This window comes from Mustela nivalis, assembly GCF_964662115.1.
Source record: "Mustela nivalis genome assembly, chromosome: X".
Classification (NCBI taxonomy): Eukaryota; Metazoa; Chordata; class Mammalia; order Carnivora; family Mustelidae; genus Mustela; species Mustela nivalis.
In genome coordinates, this window is record NC_139040.1 from 38982660 (window position 1) to 38996316 (window position 13657).

The 13657-nt window shown below is 41.2% G+C and overlaps 1 protein-coding gene across 8 annotated transcripts in view; it reads right to left on the bottom strand.

The window, feature by feature from the left end:
* Window positions 1-803: 803 nt before the first annotated feature.
* Window positions 804-13657, bottom strand: part of MID2 (midline 2) — a 99800-nt gene continuing 86946 nt past the window's right edge. For all 8 annotated transcript variants that reach the window (XM_082717357.1, XM_082717359.1, XM_082717360.1 and 5 more), the window contains 3 exons: window positions 7820-7981; window positions 6116-6323; window positions 804-5741 (listed from right to left, as the gene is read on the bottom strand). In XM_082717357.1, the coding sequence (XP_082573483.1) occupies window positions 5339-5741; window positions 6116-6323; window positions 7820-7981 (773 nt within the window). In that variant the 3' untranslated portion in view covers window positions 804-5338. The remainder of the gene's footprint in view (window positions 5742-6115; window positions 6324-7819; window positions 7982-13657) is intronic.

Consider the following 13657-nt stretch of genomic DNA (forward strand, 5'->3'; position numbering starts at 1 on the left):
GTTACAGGAAGTCCACCTTGATCCTCCACCCCTGAAAATTCACAGTGGAGGAGAGTCATTCTCATTAGCTATCATGCTGTATACACTTCCATTGTCCATGTAACAACCCACTTGGCAGATTCTGTTACTCCTAATCTTTATAAACCTCACCCCCAGTTACAGGCTCACTTTCATTGAGACTCCAGGAGTAACCCTATTCCCAGGTAGGAGAACATGAAGAACCCCATATCTTCTCTGGCCTGGCCTATCAAATAGAGTCAGACTTTCCAAACATCACATCCCAAAACACACACACTCTTACCTGTGGGTAATAGCCCCATATTTGGCCTTTGCCTAGGTTGCTCTCCAGGTAGACCAGTAAGCCCCTGATATTCCAAATTTGTCTCTCTTATATTTTAATCTTCTTGTGTTGTGGCCATCATTTCTATAGGCCCTTGGTCTGACAATCTGTTTCAAGTCACTTCTGGCCCTACTGTGACCTTAACCAATAAGTTCCAGCAATGGGATTTTCTTTGTTCTTCCTTAATTCCCTCCTTCTGCCTCAATCCCTGAAACATAATGTGCATGTCTTCTCGGGTCTTACACCTTCATTTCTTTAGTCTTCCTGACTATTGCCTGTTCCTGAAACCAGTCTCCGTGATTGGATCCCGATTTCTAGACTCCCTGGATCTTCTCTGCCCAAATCTCTACCTTTTAAATGATAACTGATTTCCCCCAAGTCATTTAGACAACTCTGGTAACCTACAGCCATCTTCCTTTTCAGTTTCCCCCAATTTAAACTCCAGTGAGAGACAATCGAGAACTCATGAATACATATATATTTATTTAATTCATAATATAGCATTTTGGATGGCTGGGATATTTTAGAAGGATGAGGCTGTGTAATCCACAGATGCTCAGATTTCTGTCACTAGGAGAGACACTATTGGTCCAGAGCTCTCAGTACAAACAAGTCTGGGATAAAATATTTGATAAAAAATAGTCCGACAATAGTCTAATAAATATTCTAGCCAACAACAATAACACAGTATATGTCTGAAGCTGGCAGACCAGACCGTAAAAGGCAGTTTCACCTGCCCTGATGGCAGTCAACCTGGCCAACCTGTAATACACAGCCAAATACAGCCAATGGCTCCAAGGCTGCAATTGGCTTCAGGAATGGAAATAAGCATGGGAGTGGTTCTTATCTGTCAGCCTCACATTCTCCATTCTGTAGAGGAAATGGTATCAAATATTTGAGCTTATCAAAAAGTCCATCCATGGATTGCTCCATCCAGGTAGTCATATATAAATATGTAAACCATGGAAGCTTAGAAAATTCACCTAGTGTATTTAAGCTGAAAAGAACACATAAGTGGTGTTGCTGGAATCTGAATTTCACTGCATCCAAAGTTACACAATGGAATTACATGATAAAAACACATACAGATGCAGCAATTCTTACTTACAAGTAGTCACAACTCCGACGTGGCATTAAAATTTCTTTCATATTCTCAAAACAGTTTTAACTCTATTTTGATTAGTTTTGTGCTTTCTTCAATAAGACAATATAAAAAAGTGGAAACAAGCATAAATTGCAGACAGAAAGAATAATTTGCTAGCAGAAAGGATCGTAGGAGAATAGATTGAGTAGGGCAACAACAATGAAAACTGAGAGCGTCGCCTTCCTTGAAGATGTTAAATACAGGTCTTATTCCCTTTGTCCAACTGGGTTTATCTAGCTAGAGCCAGTCAATGGCTTCACTTAAGGTCTCTGGCATTGCCACTATAGAGGAAAGCCTTGAAGTCTCCGGGACTAACCACACCGCCACAGGAGAGTACTTTGCCACCATGTTGTTTCGTGGAAAGCACTTTTCATTATTTGGCTGAGAGACGTCACTGTTTACCCCAAACCCAATTTAATTTCCTACATTATTCAGTAGATTAAACTATGAGCAATTTTTGGCTGTAGCCCAAACTTAAATTCACCTTCAGAGGACAAAGTTTGAAAAGATTGGAAAGTTCTTGAAAAGAATAGTGCCACATGCTCTAGACAATTCCCCAAGTTAACTTCCAAAGAGCTTCTGAGGCAGACAATAGTCATTTATATGTATGAGTCCTGGGACATCTGAAAAATAATATTAACACAGCCCAAATGAAGAAGTAACCAAGCTTTCCTGCCCAGGAAATAACAAACACCGGTATGGATATCAGAGTACAACAGGGAAACTTTGCTTATTCATTCATTCATTCATACATCCGTTCAATAAACATTAGTCAGGCAACTACTCTCTTCCACGCACCATGCCAAGTATTAAAAAGTACAACAACAAAAGACACAGTCCCTGCCCTCAAGGTATTCACAGTCTAGTAGGGAAGATGATTATTATACATTAAACTTTTGTGTGCATCAGAATTACCCGGGAACTTGTTCAAAATGTAAAATTCCACTTATGTGCCCAGATAGTCCAATTAAGTACATCAGGAGTGGGGTCTAAGATCATTGTTTTTACAAACACCAAAGGTGACTCTACCAGGTGGTCTAAGGACCACACTTTGAGAAAAACACTGCTATAGAAGGTGATTATTGCTGAGAAGGGGGTGGGGGGAACTCTCAGGGTGCCATGAGAGCTCAGAAGAGAACATACCCCAGTCTAGGGGGTGGTCAGGAGTTAATCTGGTTGAGAGGGTGGGGGTGGGGAAAGGTAGTCTAGGCTAGGCTCAAATGTAAGGTGGGGAAATTGAAGCTTTGTCCCAGGCCACTAAAAGGTAAAGGGCAGAAAAAAATGAATAGCTGCGGAGACCCAAAGATAAGGTAAAAGGAATTGGACTGGGGTGGAGGGTGCGTGTTCTGCATTTATAGCATTTTCACACTATTCCCTCAATGCAAGAACAATTCCTGTCCCCTCTGGGCATCAGAACTGTTAGTAATGTCTCTATTCCAGGACCAGAGAACAACTTGTATGAAGAGTTGACCTTGTCTCACGCGACAAGTGGAAGGAGGAAAGTGGCAAAAGCTGAAGCTGGGAAAGCTAACAAGGGTCCTGAAAAGCCAAACCCAAAGTAAATGGGACCTTCTACTGAACGCTATGGGAGCCAGTGAGAGGTTTTCTGAAGGGGGAGTGGGGAAATTTTTTTTTTTTTTAACTGAGGTCCGACCCCTAGAGGAGAGACCAGAGTAACTGAGAAATGAAAGGCATCCTTTTTAAAGCACCGCTACACTGTACTGGGGCTGGGGCCGGGAGGAGGGGTTGAATGTTTCTTGTGCACTTCACTACGTGCCAGGTGCTGTGCTAGGCAGTTTACATGTGCTATCTTTTGAAATCTTTACAACAGCCTTGTGAGGTAGGTATTATTTTACAGAAGAGGAAACAGAGGCTCAGAGAAGTGAAGTGCTTACCCTAGGTCACACCGCTAGGAAATGGCAGAAGAACTAGGATTATTTTAGTCCAAAGACTACGAGCTGTCCGTGGCAGCAAGCTAGCTCCCCGCACCGCTCGATCTGACTGAGGTTGCTCCTTTCCTAATTAGCAGAAATGACATACGGTTTATTTCAACCAAAAAGCCGATGTTGCTGCTAGATAACTTAAGTCTGAGCCTGCCATCTGTGTGCGCATCAGTCCTGTTTTCCCTGTTAAGTGAATAAACAATACAAAGCTGTTATTTAGGGGATTTTTATAGCTACTTTGTCTCTCCTACAGAATAGTAAGGCATTTGACAGCAAGGGACTGTGTTTTTATCAATACATCAGCAGCAGAATGGTACCCAGCATCTAGTAGTTTGTTGAATGAATGAATGAATGAAAGAACGAACGAATGAACATACGTCCACCGAGGCTGTCGGAAGGAAGAGGGAAGACATTTTGGCATTGTTCCAAGTCTCCAGTCTGGTGGCTTGTAACAGCTACCACTTTGTACAGAAATAATATTTTCGCAACTCCCAAGAAGTAGAGTCCTCAAGGCGGACTTAATCTCTCCTGGGAAGGAGAAAGCTCTGGTTCTGACAACCTGAGTCCCTGCAGAGAGACTGACAAAAATCACAGACCATAAAACTTGATGCCCTTCAACAACAGTGAGGAAGACTGGGATGAAAGTTACATTTGCACTTGCCACGGAAGGGTCCGATAAGCAGATGACTAGTGTAAACAAGATCGCAAGAGGAACAATTCTTTAACCTGTTTAGGCAAACAGACTGTTCTCGTGCACTCTGAAGCACTTCAGAAGTGTTTTATCTGAAAACACAAGTACATTTATATGCAAATTGTTGTTGCATCTAGAAAACTCCATTCTTACTGATTAAGTAAATAAAGTTCCTAAAGAACATCCATTATGCAACTCTTTTTTTCTTTTCTTTTTTTTAAGCCTAATTCTAGTAACTGTACGTACTTGAGAGTAATGAAACGTTATTTCTTTGGGACATCCCGTGAAGGAATTTTTAACAATTCAAATGAACCTCCTCCTTTAGGCAGCCTCAGTGAAACTGTGCTTCTACTTGGATCAATTTTCTATCCGGCAATAGCATCTCTTGTGCAGTCTTGTCCCCCAATCTCTCCTAATCCAATTTAGAGCTCTTCCCAGCATCTATGTCATTATTGCACATGTACCTGTGTGTGTGACAGGAGGGAGAATGGGAGGGATGAATGGAGTGGGGGAAGAAATGTTGCCTGATTTTGATGATGTTCCCTTTAGGGGACAAAAATGGATGATATAACTCATTTTCCCTTCCAGTATATTTCTCACTCAAATGAGCAAATCAAAAAATTTATTAGGTATATATAATTATAAAATGAATATATAACATATATTATTTATTCATTTTATATATATATTATATATACACATACATGTTCTTTGTATAATAAATCCTCGATTGTAGGCTTTTTATCAAAAACTACATATAATATGTGATCCTTTGACTCCTCAAAATTCTACTTGGCCAAACTGGCCAGTGCTAGGAAAGGCTGACACCCCCACCCACGCACACCTTTCCGGCTGGCTAGCCCCTTGTTCAGAGCATCTTTCTACATTATTTACTTAGAATTATCCTAATTCCTTCCAATATCATTTATACTCCTAAAATCACTGGGAATTTTTAATTCTCCAATGATAAGAGAGGTATTCTCTAAATTTCTCCTCCAATGGCTTGAACCCAGACTACTCAGATAATTCATTCTGAGAGACTCAATACATTAATTCAAATACAAGCGTTAATGCACAGAAATTAAATCTATAGTATCTAGTTATTTTGGATGCTTCAGATGAACTTTATTTTGTATTTTGTATATTGGACACTAACTGAGGTTTAGGAGGGGAAGACCTGCTGGACTGGAGAGCCAGTGAATTATAGGCTCTCTGAAAACTTAATGGCAAGCTTTCATCCCAGAAACATAAGGGGATTCTTGAGGCCTGCAGTTGCATTCCTGCCGCTCAGGGTAATCAATAAAATCTGGGGCAGGCAAGCCAGACAGGATCATTAGGGATTTGTTCCAGATTGTGAATGTTGGACAAACTGGAAGAATGAAGGTCACGTCAAAAGTATGAAGATGGAGAGAGTTAGCTGGGTCATAGAAAGACAGCATGTTGTTGTCATAATCCAGAAGGACACCCAGACGTTTCAACTGTGGGGGCACATCCACCAGCATTTCCTTGTTGTTATGTCTCACTACAAAGTTACTATTGCATCGAGAGAAGACCCATGAGGAGGCGTTCTTGCCAATCCATTCATTCTTGGGCGCTGATTTGTAAGCGATACCAATTGCATACCTGTGAGACAGTGGAAAGGAGAGAGAAATAAACATGCATTAATGATCTCAGTGGTGCTAGGCACCATATGGGATATATAAGAAATCTAAAGCATGCCTTGTCCTTTACTAAATAGTATACTTTTATACCCATAATGTTAATAGCACAAGAGTTTTAGGAAGTCAGCAATTAGAGTGCTGCAGTAATTTCCAACCCCTAGCTCAGGGTATTTCCCAAGATTTTATATTTTTGCTTTTGTAAAAGCTGGCCAATTTTTCTAGGAGTGGTTTTCCTCACATGCCTTTTAACCTTGACTTACTGGTACTATGTTCAGGCTATGGAACTGAATCTCGCAGAAAAAAGGAAGAGAAAAACTACAAGTGGGATCCACTCACCAGGTGGAGGAACCCATGACCACTTCCCAGTAGTGGCAGCCACTGTCAATGAATATATTCCCTGCTGCCCCATAGCACCCAGCTCCGCTAAACCTCTCCGGGGTATGGCTCTTCTTCAGAGAGCTTTCATCCTTCTCCATCTGCAACCCGTCATTGGAGATCTTCAACTTCTTGTGAGTCATTTTGGGATCCAGTTTAAAGGGTTGGCCTGAAAAACAAAAGAAAGAAAAAACAAAACGCATGATAAAGTATTTAAGAATGCCATCCCTGTCCTCCAGGACTATCGCTACCAGGGGATTCTTCATAGGATGATCTTTCTTGGGCCAGTGCAAGTTGGCTGCTATTTTGATTATATTAAGAAAGTAGGGCCGGAAGCCACCATTTTCAATAAAAGAAGCAGCAGCTGCCCCCCTGGATAGGTTATCAAATTACAAGGAGGCTCTCAGGCTCTCTTGCTTTCAGATACGTTTTGTACTCTGCTTTATTTCAGTGGGTAGCTTGGGATTTGAGTAGGTCCTAGGGGAAGGAGTGTTTGAGGTGAGACAAAGTGAGGGGAGCTGATGAGTTAATTGCTGGTTGGTGGCAGAACAAAAAAAAATGTAAGAAGAACTCAGTGAAGACCATCTTTCTACCCTCTTACTATGGGGATGTAAAGAACATATGATTAGGTACATTCATTAGAGTGACAGATGCATCAGGAATGATCAGAGATGGAATTTGTTGTGTAGGACCATTCACAACCTAGAATTTCTTATAACCATATGATAAAACAAATGACTAGAAGCCAATTGCTGGGTACGGCAAGAGCTGTGTTATACAAAATGGGTCTGTGACAGACACTGTTGGCAAACATAACGCCCCTTCCCTACTTTTTTCTCTTTTCCCCATTTTCACCACAGAGGGCAGAAGAGCTAAATATTCCAGCTCCAAGCCTCTCTTGCTGCTAGGGGTGGCTAATAAGATGGAAGTAGATGGAAACAGAAGTCAGACAGGGTTGGGGACACTTCTAGAAACGTGCCAGGCTTTCTCAATAGAAGAGACAGCCATCCTATGCACCGACTCTCTCCCCCTCTTCCTATCTTAAAAAAGGAAATATGACATCTGGAAGCCACAAGGGCCGTATTGTGGCCATATGACAATAAGTCACTATGCAAGAGGAGAAGAAGCTTAGGTCTTCTACAACATCACAGAACTAGCTGTTGCACTAGCCCTATCCCGAACTGCCTACTTCAATCTTCGTGCTATGGGAGACAGAGAAAAAACTGCTTTAGCTACTCACAAATACTATTTGTTAAGCTGAGTTAGCTGGAAGTCTGGGAAGTCCCCTTAGGTCAGAAGCATTGCTAAAAGGTATTGCTTCTCTGCAGAAGGATTCTACCAGATTATCCCAAATAGTCCTATCTTACAAAACTGTTCCCCTAGCACGGGATGGGGTGCAGAGAAAAACCCTTTACTAACACCCTTCCCAAACACCAGCTACTACTACATGCACTTTGCATGTATCTCTGGGTTCATATATTTCCCAAGGGCACCAGTAAACCCTGTGCCCAAAGCATAAACTATTAAAGCTATATAAAACTATTAAAGCCCCTCTCCTCAGTGCCTCCACTATGTTGCACTACTGTGGTTCCCCGCTCAGGCTAAAGGTATTCCCTGGCACAGAGGGAAAAACGGAGCTCTCCTTTTGGAATCACCACAACGTACTATTTGTTTTTAGTCGGGTGGGTTCACTGTTCCGGCTGCCTGCCTGGTTTATGGCTTTAACAATGAAGATGTAGCGGGTCCCGCTCTGAAGTCCGTGTACTGTGTAATGGTTCTGTTTAATATTGGGCACAATCATCCAGCTATCCACTGAATTGTACAGGCCTGTAAGGGGGGGAAAGAAAGGACATTAACCAGCAGGTAATAGAAACAGGATGAGAAGCACACTGAAAATTCATCAAAAGCTCACCCCTCCCCCAACCTGCTACCACCAAAAAAAAAAAAAAAAGAAAAATAAAAGAAAAAAGAAAAAAGAAAAAAAAAAGAATTTCATCTTGTTTTCTTTTGAGTCCCAGGAGACAGAGTGAGATATCTTCTGCCTCTTTTCTCCCATGGAGCTAGGCTCATGCCAGGCTCCTTATGGCCACTCTACAAAAGTCATAGAATCATCCCTATTTTATGGAATCCCTGGATCTTGACACCCAAGGCCCAGTCCTCTGACAGCTGAGCCTGGCCTGGTATGGATGGAGTGGCACTGGGCAGAGCACAGGAACATGGAATCTCAGAGCCAACAGGACACCCACACATCCTATTTCCCTCATTTTACAAAAGGGAAACTAAGACTGAGAGAAAAAAAGTGACTTGCCCAAGGCCACAGACAGATGGTGATGTGCTGAGTGTAACCCTCGTCTCTCACCCTAGTCCTGTTCTCTCCACTGTGTGACAATGCATGAGGTGGACAGCAATGTGGCTTTGTCCCTGCAAGGTAGCGAAGCTGTCAGGGCTAATGGCTCATCTCTCCCACCCCCTCCCCACCCTTCCTCTCAAAACTAACTGCGCTCCGAGGTAGCATATAGGGAAGCCAAGGAGATGGCATGCAAATCAAAGCAAACATTACCATCTCCTCACTTGACACTACCCATTTTTTGCTCCTTCTAATACCCATTCTAAAACCCATTTGAAGTTGGGTGGTCCAGGAACACATTGTGGCCTGGAACCTTCTTCCCTCCCAAGCTCAGAGATCTAGGTTTTTGCTTTTGAAACTCTTTGGATCATAAACACTGACTTAAACAGAGAAAAATGTGCATAATCAAAAACATGTATTTGGCTAACTGTGAGTAAAAGAGGGGTTGACATTCTGGTTTGTGAATTATCGAGGCTCCTCTCTTCTGTTATCTGCTTTTCAATCCGTTTATTGCTTTTTAATCACCATTCTACCAAAGAGTGCGAAGGAATGAGCAAGGAAAATGAGCAGTAAATGTCGTCCCTTCTATGCAGCACTTGTAAAGGATTTAGTGAGGCTGAAAATTAAAAATAAGCATGAGTGTTTTAGAAAAAAAATAATCATGGGTGTTTTGAAACAGATCTGAGCATGAGGGCTTTATAATGAATTTGGTAGGAAGTTGAAAAAGTCTCAAATAAAACCAGAAAAAGAAGCACAATGGAGGGCAAACAGAGATGTTCGAGAAAGAATAACTGGTGAAGATGCTCAGTCGTGCTCATGAAAAGAGAAGGATATAATATAATATAATAATTATAATATATATATAAAATATTATATTATATATATATAATACAATATAATAATTCCAGGAATAATGTTGGAGGGCTTGGCTATCCACATACCAATTCACAGTATGAATCATAAATTGCACTTTGAATTTTAATACAAAGAGGGAAATAAATGGTCTTCCAGATATTCTTCTAACAATACAAAACAAAAAACTGAACTTCATAATGAAGTACTATGTAGCTATGAAAAAGAATGAGGAAGATCTCTATTAACCAATATGGAGTGATTTCCAGGGTATACTGTTAGCTGAAAAAAGCAAATTGCAAAAGAGCATGGATAGTACGCTAATTTTTTTTGCAAGAAATAAAGGCAAATAAGAGAACAATACATATGTTTGAAGTCAGCAGGTAAAGGGCTAGGGATAGGATTAAAAAAGGGATAGGGATAGGCATGGGATTAAAAAGACATGGGAAAGAAAGACACTTCTCTGAATACACCTTTTTTGTCTTGTTTTTCCTTTTGGAAACACATTGTCTTACAAATTCAGAAAAGCACAATTAAATCAATACGAATGAAAAAGTGGGGACAAAAACTGAAGACAAGCTGAAACAAATGAACCTTACTGCATTTCAGATGAAAAACAACACACCAAAGGGAAGGGGGCAGGAGGAGGACTGAAAACAAATCCTGAACTATTAGTGCGGGCAAAGCGCTTCTGAATCTGTTCGATACATTACAGGATTAAGCAAATGAGCACATGTGTTGAGGTCATTGGGAGCCAGGGTTCTCACTATGGAGGTTGGAACGTACAAATATGGAGTGGGGGAAGGCAAGAAAGAATCTGTGGGGATGGACTGGGATTGGAGGTACTGGTATGAACTCGTGATTTCTATATGTGTGTGTGTGTGCGTGCACGCATGTGCACACACACGTGCATCCATATACACACGTATGTTAGGTATGGGTCTCTGTATATTATGCGTGTGCATAGGTATATGTACATGGGTATATGGGTATGTTCCTAGTACCCAGATCTTGTTCTCCAATAACATCCTCCCATTAAAACAAACCAGGGTTCCTTAGAAAAATGACTGATTTCAAGGCTGGGGCAGGATAAGGTCAGTATGAGCCTAGAATCTTCTGTTCTGCTAGAAATAAAGAAGTCCTCAGAAAATGATGGGAAAATGTAAGAACCCAGGAGTCAGCTTAAATGGCCCTTACTGGCTAAATCTGGACAATCTGAGCATCAAAATAAGCAAGGGCAGTGAAGAATTATAAACCACTGAAGAAAGAGAATTCACGAGTCTACACTGAGAAGTAGATAAATAAACAGAAGGTGGGGCTTTTGCTTATAGTAGAATGCAGAGTGCCAACTAGTAAATGGGGGAAGGAGTGTTCATTTGGAAAATCATCATTCTGCAATCATCAGGGTAAAGACTGGAACATGCAAGAATTTTTGACTGATGCTAAAACAGGAGTGGGGTGTGATGAGTTTGATGAGGAAGCAGGACATTTTCATTGTCTCAAAGTATCACCACAGGGATTGCTTATTAGTTGCAAAAAGAAAAATAGTAACTATATGGTGAAGAAATCCAGCAATGTCTTTGACCAGCTAAACAAAATTAGTATCACCAACGAAGGGCAAGTGGACATCACATGCCTCCAGATGTGATGTCCTCAGGAGGACACAACATCTTCAATGCAGTATTCCAGCCATGAATGCATAATTTGAATGTAAATTGTGAGGAAACATCAGAGGAACCCAAAAATAAGGGACAGTATAATAAAGAAATAAAAGGGCATTTTTAAAAAGAGGTCAATGTCGCTAAAGACAAAGAAAGGCTGAGGAAGCGTTCTAGATTAAAGGGGACTAGGGATAATGACAATTGAATGCAATACCTGATCCTTGACTCTAAGGGACAATATCAGGTCCTTTATATGTTAGAAAGGAGGTTATTGGGTCAACTGTCAAAACTGGAATATGAATGGTGGGATCAGAAGAAAAGTATTATATTAAATCTCTTCAAGTTGATAACCACACTGTCGTTATATAAGAGTTTCCTTATTAGAAAACCTACGTTGAAGAATTTAGTGGTCAGAGGTGATGATGTATGCAATTTACTCTCAAATGGTTCAGAAATAGATGGGGAATGCTAGCAAATGATAAAGGAAATGGGACAAAAATATTAACAACAGATGAATCTGGGTAAAGAGTATACGGGCATTCTTGTGCTACTCTTACAACTTTTTTGTGACTTTGAAACCATTTCTAAATTTCGAAAAGGCAACTATAGAATTCTCTAGGTGTCACTGCGACTTGGCGAGATGGGGTTAACGAGTGAATTCTGGTAATGGAAGTGTACACCTGGCTCAAATGGGAAAGACCACAACATGGAAATCCATGAACCTGAGTGTAAATGTGTGGTGGAGAACATTTGCATGGAAATAAAAAGGAGAGGAAATAGAAGTTTTATGTTTGTGGCAGTATGTTATAGTCGGCCTGCTCAGACAGAAGGTATGGCCAGTGCTTGCATAATGCAAAACACAAAATTGAAATAGACTAAAGATAGACAGTAATGGGGAAGACAATTGGCCAAACATCTGTTTGAATCCAGCTAACAGCATCATCGGAAACACTATTGGCTTGTGACCATTTCAAATCTTATATGAGGTGGGGAGATAGTTACAGATGAAGAAAAGAAAAGGGAAAAGGAAAAGGAAAAGAGAGAAAGAAAGAAAAGCAAAAAGAATAAGGGGAAAAGGAAAGCAACTCTCAGAGCCAAGGTTCAATCAACAGTGGCAGAACAGAGGTAGGCCAGACCAATGAAAAGATTAGGCCCTTGAATTTTCATGAATATGTATTCCCAATAAAATAGTTTCATCTTTTTCAAGATTTTATTTATTTATTTACTGAGGGGAAGAGGTGGGACAAACAGATTTCCTGCTGAGGAGAGAGCCCAACATGGGACTCGATCCCAGGACCCTGAGATCATGATGTGAGCGACAGTCAAGGGTTGGAGGCTCAATCTACTGAGCCACCCAGGCACCCCCTAAAATATTTTCATCTCATCTGCCCATTGCCAGGCAGAATTTTGCTCAGGGCTCTGCTCCTGTCACTGTCCTATTCCACTAGACTGGAAGATGACATGGAAGACAGGCTGGGAGGACAGAAACTGGATTTGAAAGGATTTGGGCAAGCTAGAATGTGAAGTCAAAGCTAACCAGACAAAATGGAAGCGGGATGAATTTAAGGTGTTGCATTTCAGTTTATACAATCAAGAACTTGAAAGACCTAGGGATTTCAAGTGACTACATGCTCAGTAATCAACACTCAGTAGTCAGTGTGACTACTCGAATAAAGAGGTTCAGGGCTAGGGGGGTCAGACCACTTTTGGAGTACTGTATTCACTTTTTTGAGAGCACTTTTTGAAAAGATTTTATGCATTTATTTTAGAGAGAGAGTGAGCACAAGCGGAAGAGGGAGAGAGTGAGAGACTCTCAGACTCCATGATGAGTGCAGAGCCCGATGCGGGACTCGATCCCGGGCCCCTGAGATCACGATCTGAGCCATAACCAAGAGTCAAGTGCTTAACCAACTGAGCCACCCAGGCACCCCTAGACAGTGCATTTTATAATGCACTTTGACACACAGCAGTGTGTTCCTGAAAAGGATACCATGACAGTAAGGGGCCTGAAACCATCTCACATGAGGAGCGATTCAAAGAATTAAGGGCGTTTAGCCTGGAAAAGAGAAAATTTAGAAGGGATGTACATGAGAGCTACCTAAAGTTATCTAAAGAACTGTCATGGGAGAGATGGATCAGGTTTGTTAGTGAGGCACAAAAGGCTAGGATGAGGACTAATTAGTAGCTGTGAGTTTCATTCAAGAAACATTAAACTTGAAGTCTGACAGGCTTGTGTTCAAACCTTGACTCCATCAGTTTGTATCTCTGTGACTTTGGGCAACTCATTTCACATGAACCTCAGCTTCTTCATCCATAAAACAGAATTAGTATCATCTATGCCATAAGGCTAGGGAAGAAGCCATGAGGACTCAGCGTGATGATCAATGTGGGAGCGTTTATAAATGACAAAGTAGAATGCACGTTATCAATTCCTATCGTCATTGTTATTTACTAGGAGGAAGGGTTAGGCCCTCCGTATGGAAGCCCTGACAATTATTTACAACAACAACAGAATGAGTTATTTTGTTAGAAGTGAGCTACCTATCACCAGAACTGGAAATGTTCCAGTAGAGGCAGGACAATCATCCACTGGGTATCTAGTAGAAGGGAAGAAGATTAGCCTAAAGGACTTCTAAGGTTCCT